Source organism: Hypomesus nipponensis, chromosome 2, assembly GCF_054491055.1.
Source record: "Hypomesus nipponensis isolate SF chromosome 2, ASM5449105v1, whole genome shotgun sequence".
In the NCBI taxonomy this organism is placed as follows: Eukaryota; Metazoa; Chordata; class Actinopteri; order Osmeriformes; family Osmeridae; genus Hypomesus; species Hypomesus nipponensis.
Genome location: NC_140362.1, coordinates 16,073,445 through 16,093,098, shown reverse-complemented (window position 1 = coordinate 16,093,098; position 19,654 = coordinate 16,073,445). Strand labels below are relative to the sequence as shown.

The window sequence follows — 19,654 nt, the reverse complement described above, 5'->3', positions numbered from 1 at the left end:
TATATAAAGCTGAACAAAACGTTGAGACTCCTGGAAGAATGTTGCCCATCGACTTAAAATAATTTTGTCAAATATCCTGTTATGGAAAATATGAATTTGTCTATCTCAAAACCCATTTTACCAGTCTGACATCGTATCTAATGGGTCGGAGAACACAGACTCAGGAGGTTATTGAATGTCAATTAGGCCTAAGTATTTACCAGATATACTAGTTTGACTCGCTTCTTAATATCAACCCTTAAGATGACCAATAGGGTTTAATTGTATCCTCGGGGATCGTCCTGATCAAATGGTGGGGTTAAGGGTAGGCACCATATATGAAGATAGGGCTGAAGTCTTACTGTCAGTCATCTCTCGGTGCACGAAGTTGAGGTGGTTTAGTAGTTTAGAAATGGACTCATGGGACGAGATACAACAAACTGTGAGAGACAGTCAATACCGTAATGCATTCCACAGCCGTCATTGCGAACCACTTTATTTATTACAAGAGTTGACTTCAAAGAAAGGTCACACCGGGTCCTTTTATTGTTGTCGGATGTTACAATGTTGGTTAGAGTACCACCTGGTGTACCTTTCCGGAATGGAAGTCTCTGCGAAAGTATGAGATGACGTTGACGTACAGAGCTGACCAATGAACTAAAAGTGGAGTGAATTCTATATTCTCATTGGACGATACAGTGTCAAACATAATCAAAGAGGGCGGAGTCACGCTTCAGTCCAGCCAACTGTATATATTATGCAAATATTGTTTGAAAATTTGCCGGGAAATCTGAGTTTCGCGGGAGGAGTACTTCGCGAGTAAACCGTATCCCTTCATTCATAGCCCGCTTCCTGAAGTCATTTCGAGGGACCAAGGCAGAAGATCTGTCTTAATATAATCCATTGCATCTGCCTACATGCACTCTCGTTACGTTATCTACTTTATACAAATCGACAATCAGGACTTTCATTTATTCATTGGTAGCAATATTTTTGAATTTGTTGCACTGGATTAACTAATACGGAGGTTCAAACTACAGCGGGACAAAGGATACCCGTTTTCACAAAGATGAGGAAAGGGATCTCGACAGCCCGGGACAAAGTAGTTATAGCGGGGGTTGGGGGCTCAACATTGGACAAAAATGCAATATTGACTGCATTGTCCGACCGATTGACCACTAATTTTACCACTGCCACTTATATACAAATTATAACTCCGCCGCCTTGTTTTACACAGACAACAAATGTCTGTATATCACAACCTCCCAGTGGTAATATTTATTCAACTCCGCATGGAACAAACGGTGTCGGACAGCGACCCACACTAGGACGTCCACGGGTAACCAGCTAATAATTACATTTTAATCCATGTATACCTAATCTCTAGACATTGCAGCTTTAGAGACAGCCAGCTAATTTACTGTACTAGCCAGCATTTGCTACTCTTTAAACTAGCCCCATCATTGGCTAAGGAATAGTTTTTCAGGTCTATTTACATGTTTCCTTAACTTGCTTGCTTTTTGGTTACCCATGTATGACAAGTGACATACAGGAAACCCAAATGTGAAAATACTTTCTGTGGATACCAAAAAACTGCAAAGTTGCTAGCTAGTTAGCTGGCTAGCAAGCAGCTAACCAACGTAGCCTTCTTTCGTAGCCTAGCTTAGCTAGCCAGGTCGTTCTGACATTTGTTTTGGGGAACCTATTGAGCTTGCAAGCTAGGTAAAGTTAGCCAGCTAATCTCTTTGGTCAATTATAGAGCGTGTAAGCTTTCATTGACACTTGTACACCGCACATTTTCGCAAACAGTTTGCTATTGCGAGATTTTATTTAAAACGACTATCAGATTGACAGTTTGTACAGCTAGCTGGATAGTTGCAGAAACACATTGGGGGTGAGGGCCTGTTCGTGTTTTGGACTCGATGGGGGAGGGGAATTTGTCGACATGTCTGTTCATATTGCACTCGATAAAATTGGACAATGCAAACTGTCGAGAGAGCAGATTGACAAGTCAACTATTCCAGGACATTGGCACATTGTCATAGCATTTTATAAATCCAGCAGTTTGTAGTTGGGTATCTACATACTAGAAACAATACTTGTTTTGCACAGTCAGCTGTCCCTCAATTTGGTATTTTCCATACAGAAGTGTAACTATTCTCACAATATGATTACACATGATGACATCTATAGTACATGCCTTAATTCAGGTCTATATTGTCATTTGTTAATATTACTATCTAATTTTATCGCCGTCTGACCAGGCTACAGTACCTAAATGCCTCTTGCAAGCCCTAAAACTGTGATTTAAAACTAACAAAGTGCTCAGAACATACATTTTCTCCCCTCATAGGTGAAAAGGAGATTGGCGTTGGATGAGTCTGACCAGACTTACCCCATTGAGGGAGCCAAGACCCCCAGAGGCCGAGGTGGGGGTCGAGGTGGAGGCCGAGCCAGACACGGAGCTGCAGTGCCAGAACTCAGGAGCCCCAAAAGTGAGATGGACTGTGGTTCTCATGTCCAAATCTCTACCCCCTCCGAATACACTGACAATCTCTACCCCCTCCGAATACACTGACAGTGAAAGTCTAACATTGATTACATTTTTTTCTCTCCCATTAATCCGTCTGACCAGCTCCAAAGTCTCCTGCTGAGAAGACGCGCTATGACACCTCGCTGGGCCTGTTGACCAAGAAGTTTGTGGATCTTCTTGGCCAGTCGTCCGACGGAGTCTTGGACCTGAACCAGGCGGCTGAGATCCTCAACGTCCAGAAGAGGCGACTGTATGACATCACTAATGTGCTGGAGGGCATCCACCTTATCAAGAAGAAGTCCAAAAATAACATTCAGTGGATGTAAGTGCCTTGAAAACTGACCGTCACTACATGGAATAAGTTAACATGAAAGATTTGAGACAAACATGACGAGCATGACATTACTAGGGAAACATACATTCTCGCGTTTAATTAAGAGACTATGTTCACAAGGTAGCTCATCCCTTTCCTGTCTCCTCTCCTCCCTCTTTCTCCTCTGGTAGGGGTTGCAGTCTTTCGGAGAGTGGCGGAACTTTGAACCAGCGCCAGACACTGACTGAGGAGTTGTCTGACTTAGGGCTGGAGGAGGGCAGGCTGGACCAGCTAATCCATGACTGCAGCCTGGATGTCAAACAGCTGACCGAGGCGACACACAACCAGAAATATCCTTTTGATGTACCTGACACATGCCCCTTACATTTCCCACGCTGTACGGTCCCACTGAATTTGACCAGTTTTAGGCTACACAGTACCTTCACATGCGTACTGGAAACTTTGCACTCAATACCCACCTGCTGCATTTAGGGTCCTGGACCTAACTAAATTTCAATGGGGATTCCCCCAGTGGGAGTTCCTGGCCTCCAACTTGTCTTTACCCAGTCTAGACCAATTGGCCTGTATGAAGCTACTTTCATAACCTCTCTATAAGATGAAGCGTTGTTTCTTTAACCGCCCCTGTCCACATTTGCATACGTGACATACCAGGACATCCGCCAGCTGGGCAATCTCGATGACCAGACGGTTATCGTGGTGAAGGCCCCTTCAGACACCAAGCTGGAAGTTCCTGACCCGGAGGAGGTGAGATCACCTCCACTACCTGTGTCAGCTAACCTCCACCTCCATTACAAACACCAGCCTGTCTGCTCACCCTCTATGTATGAGCTAACTACCACATTGATTACAAACCCATGGATACACCTTTTGTATAGATTTACCATATTTAGACCTGCTAATGGACCTTTCCCTCGTCTACAGAGTCTGTCCGTCCACCTCACCAGCACTAAGGGGCCCATAGATGTGTTCCTGTGTCCTGATGAGAACACACCCAGCAGCCCGGTCAATCAAGCTGGACTCGACGGGAATGGCAACCCACCCTTCCTAAAAGTCTTGGAAGGTAAACGCAGATCCTGATGGGTGTCTTGCCTTATTCGCTTCCAAAACAACATTTTGGTGGTCGATAACCAACAGGTGTTTAAGGGCTTTACATGGCTGTGACTTGGCCTTATCGTGTACTCTGAAAGTCTCGGACTGTTGGATCTAGTGTGTTGAGGAACAGGATGGGTTACTGCTTAAGCACAGTAGGTTGGTGTGGTAGTGATTGCACTAGGTCGGTGGGTAAGTGAATGCTTCTCACGCAGAGTCTTGTCCCACAGAGTCTTCCGAGAACTCCTGCAAGAGCGGCAGCGGCGACGGCGTTGGCCGCAGCATCCCTGCCACCCCTGCGGTGTCTGTGACCAGCCTGTCCCCCATCACCTCCCCCTTCACCAGCCTGCTGCAGCAGACAGATGACCAGATCGCTCTGGGAGGGCCCTTCCTCAACCTGTCCCCCCCCCTGCTCAACGAGGACTATATGCTCAGTCTGGGGGAGGACGAGGGGATCAGCGACCTGTTTGATGCCTACGACTTTGACAAGCTTCCCCTGGAGGAATACCTGTGTAACTGAGGACGTGGAGACCATGGGGAGGAATGTACTAGAACTGAGGATGGACATGTGACCTGGAGAGTGGAGATGACGGGTGTGGTCTCCTCTTGTAGATTGTACTTAGCTGCCTTGAAGTGAAGGAGAGACTGGCCCAGCTGAGAGACACTAGCCTATTCTGATTGAGGCTAACCTTAGGAGAGAGGGGTGGATAATTGAACATATTGTAGGCCAAATGAAAGGTAGTCTCTTCCCTCTCTCCTTGTGCTTGCCCCGCTGGTGTGACAATAGCCCAACGCCACTCACTGACCTGCCGTCAGAAATGGGAAACTGCCTAATCAAACCATGCCCTGAAAACCCAAATACTGGGTGAGTTTTTTTTTGGACTGTGTGAAATCCTGTTGTGTGCATGATTCACTTTTCTGTGCAATAGAACCAGCTGAAAAGCCACAACAGTGCACACCATCTAACATATTATACGGGCTCAAGAAGAACGTCACATTTCCCATCCAAACAAACCGACTTTGCCAGTCAAACATATAAATGTGCCTCTCTGCAGCTTGTAGGATAATTATTTTGGCGGCTCAGTCAGTAGTGATGTGCAGCAGTCTTGTGAGTAGGAGGACTGAACAGTTATGTGAGCGTTCCTGTGTTAAACAAAGGGATCTCATAGAACAGTCCATCACTTGGTTTTGCACACAAGCTATGTGTTCATGGGTGTATGTGTTGAAATGCATAACCTAATTACATGTAATTTCATGAATTGACAGGAAATGGTCTTAATGATGGGACAGAGTTGTGTCTGAATGAGCAGTAGATCTATGCCCTGCCTGATGTTCAGTGCAAGGTGGGAGAGGTGGCTCGTACTACAGTATAAGCCATTAGTAAATAACGGTACAATGTTCAGATGTTGTCTTTGTGCACTCGGAATCACTGACTACCTCGGGCTCTAGATGCATTTTCTAATATTCAATGCTTGACCAGAAGGGGGGGGGGGGGGATTTCAGCTTCCTGTTTCCTTGCGGTTGCTTCCTGTCTGTTTCTCAACTGATCAAAAAAAGTGAGTTTAAGGATTTTTAGCATTTATTGTATGTAGAAATAAATGATCGGATTAGATGTATTTTGTATGTCTGAATGCTATACAGCATTTTAGGCATGTATGATGAATGAAACAATTTTATATAAATTATAAAAGTACCCAAGCATTTTCTCTTGTTAGATTTTGACATTGAAGACATGTTTTCTACTTTGTTTGAAATTCACCAAAAGCATAATAAAAGCAATATTTTATAAAACAACACATTTTACTATTTACCTTTTCTGTGCTTGACTCGACTCATGGAGTATATACTTAAGACAAAAGTTTCCCATTCACATTTAGTTAACATTCTCCTTGGTTTCAAATGATAATTTTTTGGCTATATGGCGACATGTTTTAGATGAGACAACATTAACATGTTATAATCATGGAATAATCTTGATTTCTTAAAGGTCATATAAGGCAAACCGCTGAGTTTATCCTGTCGGAGCTATTTGAATTTTGTCCCTCGTGTCACTCCGTTTTACTCAGAGTTCAGAGGTTTTTCAGCATGGCGGACTGTTAATCAAAACAAGTCTCTAGCTGGCTTGAGAGGTAGAAAACGAAGTGTTTAACAACAAACGTCAGCGTTTACAAACAATTTGTCTACAACGAAGGTAAGCACTATTTACTATACCCGCAAGGAGTTTTAGAGCTTTGTCCCACGTGGTATAACTCCACAATAGGCACACGTGGGGCAGTAGAGAGTGCAAGCTGACTTTAATTGATTGCCGTTCTTACCTTCATTGGCAAAGTGTAAGCTTGATAGCTTTGCATCATGGCTAGTTATTTATTCATGTTTTCTACCAAACGAATTGAAAAGTGTACAAATGTCCTCAACACAAACGTCTATGCCTTTTTTTTACGCATCCGATTATACCACTTAGCGAGCGTAGCTAACTGACAATCTGCTACTTACTTAGAGTAACGTTCCATGTACTGTGAATTAGCTACATTTAACTTTTAACTAAATCATTAGCCAGCGTTAGTTATGTTACAGCAAGTGTGCGCGTGACAGAAGAACGGCGGGAATGTGTTTACACAATTAAACTTAGCTTTGTCCAAGTCTATTAGTTTTTAGTTTGTCAAAATAACAATAAAAGTAAACATTGGCTAATATTACATATTTCAATAAGATAAATAAACAGATAATTATGGACACAACGGTGAATATGTCGTTTGTGAGGATAACCACCTTACAAAGACGTGAAATAAATGTTTCACATGAACCAAGACCGTAGAAACACAGCTAATCTGTCTGCCTTCTCTCTAGAACATGCCGTCCGCCTGCGGCTCCCAGATTGACGACATCGAGGACATGGTGTCACTGGAGGACCTCACTCCTCAGGACCGTCAGTTTGCTAGGAAGAGTGTCATTCCCAGGGCCAGAAAGAGGATCCAGCAAGACCCTATAGAAGAGCTACAAGCAGACAGGTAGCTGAGCCACTGACCGCCCCACCGTGCAATAAGCACTAAGCAGCAATAGCCTACTTATAGTAGCACCTGTTATGTGAAAACATCGTGTCATGGCTCAGATATAGCCGATTCAGCAGAGGAACAGGAGCAAAAAAGCATATACAGTATAATGCCAATTTCCTTCAATGTGACAGAAGTAATTGTATAGTATTGGAACCATCCAGTGGACAGTTGGAGAACTGCATTTGTCCAGATCATTGATGAAGTCATAGCTAAAGAGGAAATGGGTTTTCTTCATATATGACATATAATAAGGCAATTGGCTTACGATTACAGGTAATTGGAAGTTTTAGTTAGAGTTTTAGTTTCTACAACTTTGAGTGTGAAAGCTTGAAACTACTCTCCTAGACACAATTCTTTATTACAGACCCTGACAAGATTATTATTAGGAGGAGGAAAATGTATTAAAAAGCCAGACACCATCATTGACAGCAGTGTTCAAATACAGTAGGCCTACACCCCTACTATATTCCATGCTCTTAGATAACATACAACATTTCTATTTCATGTTTGAATCTGGGACCGACCATTACCTGAGGACAAGGGCATACATTTTCTTCATAGAAAGTGAAGAGGGACAGATTAGCAGTTTTTGATTAAGTGGGTGGGAAAATCCCCCCTTTTATGCCAACTACGCCCCTGACTGGAATTGTCAGCCTGATGAATTGTAAATGTGTTTGAGCTAGTGCTGTGTGTTTGTGTATGTACTAATAATGTGTATCAGATGGCTGAGCGGTTAGGGTGTCTGGCTATTAATCAGAAGGTTGTTGGTTCGATTCCCGGCCGTGCCAAATGACATTGTGTCCTTGGGCAAGGAACGTCACCCTTCTTCCCTGTACTTACTCAAGTCGCACTAGATAGGAGCGTCTGCTAAATGAATTAATGTAAATGTAATGTGTGTGTGTGGTGATGTGGTTGGTCTAACGCTGGTCCTGTCTACTGTAGTGTGATCCCTGGCACTCAGAAGATCTGGATGAGGACCTGGGGCTGCTCTCACAACAACTCAGATGGGGAGTACATGGCAGGGCAGCTGGCCGCCAGCGGATACAAAATCACAGGTACGACACTGCTCTGCTAGCGCTATGGCTATGGGAAGTCTGGATGAGGTGCATTTGATTTAGGATTCCTGGTGCAGCTGAGCTGTCAGTTGGGGTGGGGAGGGGGGTAGAGTAAATGGCAGCTGTAATGGTTATGCAGGGAGGAATGACGTGTTCTGTGTGAATTCAAGTTACCCATCGTGGTCATGGAGTCCGTGGTGTGGATGTGGCCATGGGGCTTTCAGAGTTATTATTAGAGTTTGAGAATGGCGTTGCATGTTGCTCTCCTTTAATGGTGGGAAGAGGTTTTGACCCATTCCACCACAAGGGGGCAGTCTTGCCTTATTTAATACCCAGTGTTAGCATTAGGCTGTGTGGACGGGCACACTGTTGACCTCTCCACGTATAACAATGCTATTTGAATGTTGGCCATCATGTGACTCAGAAGCCTGGTCGGTGAGGTGAGGTGTATGCGGGAGAGTGTGTGTGTTACTGTGCATGTCAGAGAACCAAAGACGAATACTGTGCATTTGCAAGTGTATTTGGGGTTTTATCAGAAGAGTGGCTGCTGCAGGCTTATCGTAGTGCATGAAACGATTGTGTGTGTGTGTGTGTGTGTGGAGAGGGTGTGTTGGCTGCGCTGTGCATATTAACCCCCAGGCATAACTCCTACTGAGGTAGGGGGGGATTTCCACACAGCTGCAAAGGGACATTAATCACATACTTCAAACATGCAAATTTCCCTCTCTCCTCCCCTCTCACTCTCACTCCCCCACCCTCACCCCATGTGAAGCCATTCTGTGAAATGTGCTCTAATTGTTCTGGTCTTGGTGATGTGGAACCTTCCATTAGAGACAGAGACAGGCGCAGGTGCCTGACTGGACTCGTGCACACAAACACACACAGACGCTCAGATACACACATGCAACCGGCTTACGTATCGATAATCATTTCTTTCGTTTTTCACACAAACACATACACACACACACACACACAATGTGTTGAGTGACCTCATGATTCCCCTGTTGTTCGGTAGGAAAGTCCCGCCTCTGGCCTAATTAGTCTCCACTGACTCTAATTGTCTCATTAAGTATGTATAACCTTATGTGTGAGACATTAAAGAAAAAGCAGAGCATAATTATCCCACGTCAAATATATGTATATATCTTTTTTTAATCCATATGATTACAGCACGGCATTCAGTTTATTAATATTATCACACACCTCCCCTCAACCCCCACACACACACATTTCTCTCTTCTACCTCAGCCTGAGTTAGGAAGACGTCATTATCCTATTCTTATAATCCTTGTTGGTTGTGTGTGTGTGTCTGCATGTTATGGTGGTAAGTGCACTGTTTACACCGCTGTTGCCTAGGTTTTGTGTTTTGGAGCAGAGTGTAATTTGAGTGTCTGTCTGACTGAAACCAAGTCTCCCTCAGACTACAACCTCTTTTTCATAGGCAAGGTTTGGGCTCTCAGGTAAAACAACATGCCCATGCTAAGGTTACACTACATACGCACACACACTACACACAACTCCTGTTTTCAGTGTGACCAGGTGAACCATACCCTCACAAGGCTATGCGGTGTATGTCTTGTCTCTCCCTCCTTCCCTCTTCCTCCCTTGCTCGCCCTCTCCCTTTCCTGGCATTCCCCCCCTCCCTTCTGTGTGATCATGTTGTTGTCACCATGGCCAATGGTAGGTAACGGGGTGTGACATTGCCACTTTCTCCCCCTCTCTCTCCATGTATCCCCCCCTTACCTCACCACCCCTGCACATTGAAACAGCCTCCCCCCCAACACCACCACCACCTCTGCACATAGCTCTCCCTCTCTCTCAACCCTTCCAGCTTCAACCCGACTCACACACTTCACCAGCTTCATCAAAGGATGAAAGGGGGTGGGGGGGTTACAGGGGTGGTCAGCCTCTCGTTTTGATGGACAGATCAAGGGTGGGTGTGGGGGGACGGGGGGACGGGGGGACGGGGGGGGCGTCTGATGTGGGATGTGGGGGCTGGTCTGGCCTGGTGGCAATGAGTTTCTGAGATTGAGGGAAGGTGAGACTGTCACGGTCAAATCAAGGGAGATTACAGCAGAGAATGGCCCAGAATGGCTTGTAGCCGGCCATCTCTTTTCCTAGCCAGGTCTAGGGGCTTAGCTTGCTTCAGAGTGGGGGATAAAGCCTGCTGAACCCTGGCAATCCAAGCCTAACACACTTGTGGAGAGCATAGGTTAGGTTAGGATAGGTTGTGCTTGGATAGGATAGGGTTAGGTTAAGCAAGGTTCGGTTAGTCCAGGTTAGGCAGGGTTAGGCATCAGAAATCTGCCAGCCAACTGACCATCTGATATTCAGCTTTAGATGTTTGTCTATGTGGTGATGAGCAGGAGGAAAAACAACATAATGGACTTTCCGTGGGAGTTATTTAGACAATGATGTTTGGTTTGGCGTGTTGTGTGAACGTCAGTGTGCTTGTGTATGGTTGTGATAAAAAAAAGTTACTGGTCATGGAATGAATCCAGTATTGTCTGTGTTCTATGATCTCATACCTGGTCTACTGCAGAGTGCGGTTCCTGTGCCGCCCAGTAGGTGGTAGTGTTATCCCACAGATCCACACTCTTTGTTCTGTTTCTGGTCCTCCAGCACAACATTTGCAGGGCTGATGATTTTAACTGCTCCCCAAGAAAGCATGATGTCATACTAGATTTGTTGGAAGGCTTGTTTACAAAAGAGACTGCGTTTCCAAATGCGGGTTTATAATGTATTCTTTTATTTACACTTGTCTTGTGACTACAATACATGCAGTAGTTTGTGTGGGCATGCTGTGTTTTTCTAGTGAACCAAACAAAGGATTTCGGTGAAGCTTGGAAAAACCGTACACATCCCATCCTCTCAGCATCTGTACTACACTAGAGCCATACAGTTAAAACTGCTTCCTCCACAAAACTGTTGAATGAACACATTACCTGTTGTGACTGCCTTTAAATCCCCACTCCCCTGCCAAGGTCTTCTTCACGCCTCTATGGCCGTCTGCCCATAGGGGGCACTGTTGTCCTTCCTCAGCGATCGCTGGGCTTGGCAGTTGGTGGTGTTTGGCCCGGCTGCAGACTTCATAGAGTGGAAATGGGAGCTATTACTGCCTCCCAGTTGAAGCAGCACAATGCTGTTAGGATTTCCATAACGGTTAGGCAGAGATTAGAGCTGGTAAACAGGGAGCTGTCACACACCCCGCCCGCTCTCATGGAGGTCGTTGAAGGATGTGGAGAGAGAGAGAGAGGCGGATGCTGAGGTCTTGTGTTTCTGTCACTAATCACTGCTCATCAGGTACACAGGTTGTCTCCTGGTTTACCGTCTCCGACTGCCGTGTGTCGCAGCCAGTTTGAGGCCGGGCTGCGAATCACACGGACGAGTCTCACGAGTGGAATGAAACGATAAAACCATTGTTTTTTTGGGGGGTTGTTGTTTTTTTTCAGAACCCTGGTTATGTGACAAGTATGATTCGTCTGGCTGTGCATTGTGTATTGCGAACACACAGACTGAGAAGTGTGTGTGTGTGTGTGTTTGGTAACAGAGGTAGTAGTATTTTCATTGTGTCAAATACACCTTGCATACACAAGACGCTCATTCATAAAACACAGCCCCTGGCTCTGCCCAGAGTGGCTGAATGGTGGCTACGCAAAATTACGCGCGGTGGTGCCGCAGCCAATGAGGACTGAGCCTGCTCCAGTCTCTGCCCCGCCCACTGGAGAGCAGGGCGCTGCGTCTGCAAGCGCCGCTGGTTTGTGTGTGTTCAGCGTTAGCAGCCGACACATACCGATGCTAAATCTATTTCTGCGTGTGTGTGGACATGCGAGTGTTGACGTTTCCAGCACCATACCCCTACTCGTTCTGTTGATAGTAAGGGCAAAGGGAGGGAGAGAGAGAGAGAGAGGGACGTAATGGAGAGAGTGGGGATGGAGCGTTGCAGGGAGAGTTGAAGCAGAGAGCGAGAGAGCGAGACATGTCAGCCAGGAGTGTAGGACTAGGACCTACAGTAGTGGAAGACTTGACACCTGGACACACACACACACATGCGGGCATCTGAGTATGGAGGTAGGGCAGGGGACAGAGGTCTCAACGTTGTCTAGCACACACCCCACATTCGGAGTAAATAGGATCACAGGGAAAATTCAGGGTTTGAGGTCTGTTTTCATACTTCCATTGAATCCTTTTTCTCCTTAACATTCTGCATTGAAGCTATGGTAGGGCTGAATGAGGACTGGCTGACTGGATGACTGGCTAACTGGCTGACTGGCTAGGAAGTAACAGTTGCAATAGAGGTAACAATCAAATAATTGTCCGTTCATCAATCCAAAGAACGCTGAATAAAGAATGTCCATGTGTTCTCGAGATTAACTTTCTAAACTTGAATATTCTTGCAAGATCGCAAGGGCGGAGAATGTATAGCAGTGACATCTGGGAAATCATATGTGCACCCGCTGACCAAGTCACTAACCCATGCATCCTTGATTAAAAAAGGTACTTTGAGAACACATACAGGCATTTTTTGCGTTCTTGGTCAATTGTGTTCTTCGGATTGGAGCAGTACTGGGCCTTGAAAGATTCAAGCTTCAAACAAGCTCACGAGAGAAAAACTCAAAGATCAATAAACAGCCATTGCCTTGACCCTGTCTTTCTCCACCTCTCTCTCTCTCTCTCTCTCTCTCTCTCTCTCTCTCTCTCTCTCTCTCTCTCTCTCTCTCTCTCTCTCTCTCTCTCTCTCTCTCTCTCTCTCTCTCTCTCTCTCTCTCTCTCTCTCTCTCTCTCTCTCTCTCTCTCTCTCTCTCTCTCTCTCTCTCTCTCTCTCTCTCTCTCTCTCTCTCTCTCTCTCTCTCTCTCTCTCTCTCTCTCTCTCTCTCTCTCTCTCTCTCTCTCTCTCTCTCTCTCTCTCTCGGTATGTCTCCCTCCTGCTTACATCTTATTCTCTCTGTACCCTTTCACTGGTGGCAACATGGTTCAATATGGACACCTATGTTCTCCCCCATTCACAATTCCCTGTCCTTCATCGCAGATGCCAACCAGCCAGAGCCCCGGAGGTCGGCATGTTTGGAAGCCAACCCAACGTCCCACACAAGGCCTTCGGCAACAACAAACAGCGACCCAATAACTCCAGTTTCAATCAGCCTTTTCAATCACTCCTGCTACTTTTTCTGCCCCCCCCTTTTTTCTTTTCTTATTGTTTGAGAGAACAAAAGTCATATGAATGTCGCTGCCAGCCGAGCGCGGGAACCAGGCGTTCACAAGAGCACTCAGCACGGCGGCCTTGCTGGGACGACCAGGGAGGGAAGGGGAGTCATTCATGAAGAGATACGACAGGACCAAGGTCTGAACTCTATCATTGTAATTACGCTGCTCTCTGCACCAGAGACCACTATCGGCCAAGAGAGGCGGAAATAATAGTTCTTAGGTTTAAGTTCATCTGAGTTTGTGTGGAGAGAGAGTACACGAACCAAAGCATGACAGAGGGCATTACAGGGTAGAAGAGCGTTGGGTTTTTTTTCTCCCAAGGCTGCTTTCGATGGCACTTATTTTTTCAACATATTTATTTTATTTTTTTCGTTTTCTGTTTGCGGCTTGTGGCGTCTTGTTTTGGAAGATAACCCCCCTGAGAGTGAAGCCATCAGTGTTTAATGAGAGCTGTGGCACATTCCTCAGACCACCTGCTGGAGAGCTGGAGCGAGGGAGCGAGGGAGCGAGGGAGCGAGGGATGACCCAGGAGGACAACAGGCTACTTACGGATTAGTTCTGCATGTCTAGGCTCTCGTCCTTCCACATGCAACCCTGTATCGTCCACGAAGCGGCTGCTGAAGTTTTGAGTATAATGTTATGAGTTTTTACTTTTATTTTATTTCAGACACACACACACACACACGCGCAGACACACACACATGGAAGGAAGGGGGGCCAGAAGGAAGAGGAAAGTCAGCTTGGTGACCTTCAACCTCTCTGTGTTGATGCCTCCTGTCATTTTGACTCCAGCTGTCGTTAGCGCCCACAGCAACACATACACGCGCATACACACACACACACACACACACACACACACACACACACATACACAAACGTATAGGCCTTATATAAGGGGCTGGTTGGTTCGTCAGATATGCAGGCAAAAATATTTTTGTTTATAGTTCAAAGTAGGATAGTGGACTGGGAGTGGAGCAAAGACTCATGGAGATGGTGGCAGATGAAGATAGAGAAAGGAGAAGAGAATAGAGGGGATATAGAGAGGAGAAGAGAGGGGATAGAGAGAGGAGAAGAGAGGAGAAGAGAGGGGGTAGAGAGAGGAGGGGGGTAGATAGAGGAGAATAGAGGGAATAGAGAGAGGAGAGGAGAAGAGAGGGGGTAGAGAAAGGAGAGGAGAAGAGAGGGGGTAGACAGAGGAGAGGAGAAGAGGGGAAGACGGGATAGAGAGAGGAGAGGAGAAGAGAGGGGGTAGAAAGAGGAGAAGAGAGGAGAGGGCGTAGAGAGAGGAGGGGGTAGAGAGAGGAGAGGAGACGGGATGAATTAGGGAGAGTGAGGCTCCCTGCTGAGCCTGTCTCTCCACACAGGGACTTGAGAGCCCTTCAGCCATCAGTGTGTTGGTGCGTGCAGTCCTACCTGCCTGCCCCTCCCAGGTCTGCCCCCCCAGGCCTGTCCCCCCCCCCCTCAGGCCTGTCCCCTAGCCCAACCCTGCCTGGTGATGGGGCTCCAGACAGCCCTGTCAGGGGCAGACAGTCCCAGCAGGTAGCCCCATATCTGGCCACTCTCTCTGGGTCAAAAAGCAACCCGCTCCCCTTCACCACCCCCTACTCTGGACTCACTGTGTTTATCACTGTGTGTCTGTGTGTGTATCTCTATCTGCCTCTCTCTCTCTCTCTCTGTGCCCCTCTCTCTCTCTCTCTGTGCCCCACCCTCCCTCCCTCCATCCCCCTTTCCCCCTCTATTTTGAGGTGAAGAAGTTATGACAGGAGCTGATTGTCTGGTTGCCGTTTAGATTCCTATTAGTGATATTTGCTGGAATTATTCTTGTCCCTATTTCCATATAAAGAGCAGTGCGAACCTTTTATCTGGGAGAGTAAATGAGTTCAGAACATCTGTTAACAGTGATGGACCTCATGGTGCTGTTGTTACCCAATCACCTCAATGTAATGCTATTTTATCTGTGTGTGTGTATTTACCCTTCCACATTATTCCATCAGGTCTGATAAGGGATCAGGCAGTTTTCAGCTCTGTGATAAGCAGTTCTGCTTTAGTTTGCTTGACAGCATGTCTGAAACAGCCATTCAGTGTGCTGAATGCATCCATACCCTACCCCTCTGAACTGACATCCCAGTACCTTGCCTCTAGGTATGACTGTGTGCGTCCGCGCTTCAGTATGCGTGTGTGTGTGTGTGTGTGAGAGAGAGCGTTAGAATGTGGTTCTAATGAAGGTTGTGCGGTACAGAAAGGGGATTAGACCTCATGGCGTCCTCCAGGCATGTAATGTGAGGAGGCACTGCCAGCTGGTCCAGGTGGTCCCTAAGCCTGTCATGGGTTCAGCGGTGGTCAGCACCGTGCTGAACGTGTGCTTCAGCTTAGCGCTCCAATCAGGCTGGGCAGGCTGGACCCTCCGTAACCCCCCCCCCCCCCCCCCCCCCCCTTCTCCAGTCAGAATGTAAGACCCACCAAGTCTCACTAGATGCACTTCAACACCTTCATACACACACACCTTCCCTACTTGCCAGAGAGCACAGAGGTTTGACGGATACAGATACACACACACACACACACACACACTGCATGTGCATACAAACACTTAACTCCCTGTGGTTTCATCTGAGGAGTATGATTGCGGTCTGGATTATATAGGATGTGTTTGTGTCTGTGGTCGTGTGTCTGTGGTTTTGTCTCTGGTTCACCGTTACATCAGTGTTTCTCCTCTGCTTACGAAGAGAGACTCCAACCTCTTTAGACACCAGCACGGCTAGTTTGTGCGATATACTAATGCGTTCTGCAGAGAAGGGACACTGGCGTTGGTCATGGTTTGGAATGGATGGGAGAGAAACGGGCGGATATCGCTATAAAAAAATAGATATCTATGTTTATTTTTTTGATGCAGTTAAGGCGGCAGGCGTGTGTTGTTTTGGCGGCCGACTTAACTGAAAAGTGCTGCGTGAAACCCTGGTCTCGGGATGGTAGGGTGTGTGTGTGTTCACATCTCCTGTCTGTCTGCTGAGGCAGGCCCCTGGTTGGCTGAGGGGCCGCCTCTATCAGGAAGTTAAGCTCTGCGTGGATATTTGCATATCATTTGCATACACCTCCCCCCCACCTTCCCTAAAGGCAGTTTGGAATGCCAAGAGGCTAAATTCTGTATACCAGGGTCTTAACTAGTTTTTCAGTTACCCATTTTTTATATATATATATGTGTGTGTGTGTGTGTGTGTGTGCAGTATTTGCATCTCATTTGCATGGGCCCCCGCTTGACTGGGAATTGGAGGTTAGATGACCTAAATAGTTTTAATTCCTCAGTCAACTGAGAAAGCGCCAAGGCCATCATTGTTATGAATCAAATTAGGACCCTTAAACACAACTCTGATACACTAGTGTGTCTGGGGGGGTATTTCCTAATGAAAACAGGTTTAGTGTGAGTATAGTTGTGTGTGTGTGTGTGTGTGTGTGTGTGAGAGGGAGGGAGTAGAAGAGAATAGCTGGGCTTGCAGTTAACACTGGTTATTAATCTCAGCCTTAAGAAGGTGTCAGGTAACGATACCAGGAGACACTGGTAACACACATGCACACCTCCTGCTTCTGACTGTCAGGTCAGATGTGAACCTGATGATCTGGTTAGCTTGTCACTGGGAGACCCAGGGAGGAAGGGGGGGACATGTTGGCACCCCAGCAAACAAAGCAGGAGACATGTGCCCTCCCCAACCTCCCTTTTTCTCTCACTCTCTATCTCTCGCTCCCTCCCTCCCATCCCTCCATCCCTGACTCGGGGAGTGGTGAAAGTTGAAACATCTGGAATGTTACACAGCTCATTTATTAACCGGGAACATGGAAAGGAGATGCAAATTAAGTACCTGTGTGTGTGCGTGTGTGTGTGTGAGAGAGGGGAGGGGGGGGGGGGGAGAGCACAGACAGGGTGTGAGGTTGTTGGGTGTTCTGTTCTGTGGTTGAACAGCTGTGTCTTTAGTTGGGCCATCTGACTTCCCCCCCCATCCAAAAGAAAGCTTGGCCTTGTATTTCACAGCATTATACACTGCTGAGCTAACACACACACAGTGCTAGCCAGCTCCCCTCTATGAAAGATGAGCCTACGGTGGGTTTATCACCTGGAGGATTTGTTATTCATTCGATTTCGCTACGGCAACAATCTCCCTGCAGACATTCAAATAGCCTGTACCTTATTGTCACCATAACGACTGAGGGCATTGGGGGGGGGTCCAATTCCTCGAGGGCCTAGTTACCCATCTCTCTTTCACTCTCACACACACAGGTGTGGGACTGGGAGGTCATATTCAACCTTTGTCTCGCCCAGATGTTGCAGCCAGTCCATTTATGATTGGACGGTGTGTGATTCACAGCCACCTATCAGAGTCATCAAATCCAAGGCGCCCATGGTGATGTAGCAGCGAGCTGTCAGCTGACAGGCCGCACAGGGTGGCCTGTATTTATAGACTCCTTCGACGGCAGGAAAGGTTAACAGCAGTAATGGAAGTGTCTGTTGAGCAGATTACCTGACCACGCTATCGCAATGATTGGAGGCAGAGACAAAGGTTGGCGATAAACCCAGCCAATCATGTACCACGGTAATGCAAACAGTGGGCGTGGCTCCTCCAGGCATGACCCCTCCCCCTTTGCAGGGGCCAGAAGGTCATGTATGTGAAGACTCGGCTCTCCTGCTAACCTGCCTACCTAACTCTCATCCCCACCCCCCCAAAAAAAACACCCGTCCAACAACAGCAAACACAATCATATTCTGTAATGGCTTTCAAATGAAGTGTAAATATTTGCATGCCGCGGAAGGTGTTACTGTGTTTGCCGGACGGTGCAGCCCGTGGAGCTGTGGTCGAGCGGGGAGACTGGAGGGCAGGGGGGGGGATCCCAGTCTCACATCTCCTCAGCCTCACGTCTCCTCAGCCTCACGCCTCCTCAGCCTCATGTCTCCTCAGCCTCACGCCTCCTCAGCCTCACGCCTCCTCAGCCTCACGCCTCCTCAGCCTCACGCCTCCTCAGCCTCACGCCTCCTCAGCCTCACGCCTCCTCAGCCTCACGCCTCCTCAGCCTCACGCCTCCTCAGCCTCACGCCTCCTCAGCCTCACGCCTCCTCAGCCTCACGTCTCCTCAGCGCCTGGATTGAGCTGTCTGGAGCAGAGACGGCTCCTTCCCAGGCTGCCGTCTTCACGCTATCTGGTTGGGAGCGCTGAGACTGATGAAGGCCGGCTCATGCTGAGTTTTTATGAGGCTGCTAATCTTTTTTTGTGAATCTTTGTAGTGTAGTGAAGTCACTAATGTATTATTGTCATAAATATAAATGATGAGTTATCATTAGAATAATGCAATCAATAGTCATAACACGTACTGCAAGACTATAAAGTGGTTAATAATAGGAACACTTAATGTAGCCTACACAACATCTTGTCATGTGATGATCAATCTTACTTTACCTGACTATTACCGTTACATAACTACTAAGGTAAGTTATAAAATCAACAACTGTAAACACTTATTTGAAAGGTTTAGAGTTCTGTGCATAATCACAAAATCAGAGAAAGAATAAATGACGTATCATCATTAGTCAAGGATGATAAAAATGACTAATGAAATAAAATAATTAATAGCAAATGGAATGGATTCAGTGACAGAATGATAACCAGTCAATGTATGTAATGGTAGCAGGAAGGTAATGAGTAGCCTATGTTTTGATGCATTTTGGGCACACATATTAACCAACAACACTCAAGAACATTGACCATTTGGGTGTATACATGTGCCCACGGCAGTTAGTGAGTTCATGTGCTTGCGAAGGATCACAGCAATTCTTATTGCTGGTACTTAGGAGAGTGGACCAGTAACATTGACATCACAGGAATGAGATGAGAACTGGAGCTAAAGTGTGATCTATGAGCCGGGACGAAGGAGACACACACACACACACACACACGCATCAACTCCCTTACTCTGTCATGTCTGAGAGCCTACTCCAGTGGAACGAGTTTCTAATCACAACTGGGTGGACAGCAGTCTTCATTAGGCCGGCCCTGCCATGTCTAGCCCAGCTTAGCCCCGTTCTACTGTCTCTAGCCCAGCCTAGACCGGTCCTACCACGTCTAGCCAAGCCCGGCTGAGCCCCAAGACTCAGCTCCCTCTGGATGACTCCTCTGCCCTTCATGCTAATGAAAATCTCATCTCCTATCTCATCTCCTCTCCCCCAGTACTTACATCACTACCAGTTCCACCCTTCAGCCGGGGCTAGCAGGACACGCCACACTGCTCTCATTTGTCGTCCTAACAATGAGGACTCTGCTCTCCGTCCCTCTCCTCTCACGCACCTTATCTTGGGCCCCACATGGACGTCTGGGAGGACAGGAGGCTGAGACGACTCAGAGAAGATCAACATCCTGAAGCGGTT

At 46.9% G+C, this 19,654-nt stretch overlaps 2 protein-coding genes across 4 annotated transcripts in view; both read left to right on the top strand.

Moving 5' to 3' along the window:
- The first annotated feature begins 772 nt into the window (after window positions 1-772).
- On the top strand, window positions 773-5,721 carry LOC146300988 (transcription factor E2F3-like). Its single transcript, XM_084708554.1, has 7 exons — window positions 773-1,318; window positions 2,333-2,474; window positions 2,615-2,834; window positions 3,017-3,177; window positions 3,478-3,590; window positions 3,768-3,906; window positions 4,166-5,721. The coding sequence occupies exons 1-7, from the start codon at window positions 1,049-1,051 to the stop codon at window positions 4,453-4,455; spliced, it is 1,335 nt and encodes a 444-aa protein (XP_084564680.1). The 5' UTR covers window positions 773-1,048; the 3' UTR covers window positions 4,456-5,721.
- A 265-nt stretch (window positions 5,722-5,986) lies between these two features.
- Window positions 5,987-19,654, top strand: part of cdkal1 (CDK5 regulatory subunit associated protein 1-like 1) — a 158,612-nt gene continuing 144,944 nt past the window's right edge. Inside the window, exons 1-3 of one of the 3 annotated variants that reach the window (XM_084708551.1) lie at window positions 5,987-6,126; window positions 6,783-6,943; window positions 7,931-8,043. In XM_084708551.1, coding sequence (XP_084564677.1) covers window positions 6,786-6,943; window positions 7,931-8,043 — 271 coding nt within the window. In that variant the 5' untranslated portion in view covers window positions 5,987-6,126; window positions 6,783-6,785. Of the gene's footprint in view, window positions 6,127-6,497; window positions 6,676-6,782; window positions 6,944-7,930; window positions 8,044-19,654 lie in introns of those variants that run through there. The other 2 variants (XM_084708553.1, XM_084708550.1) reach the window with 2 other exon arrangements.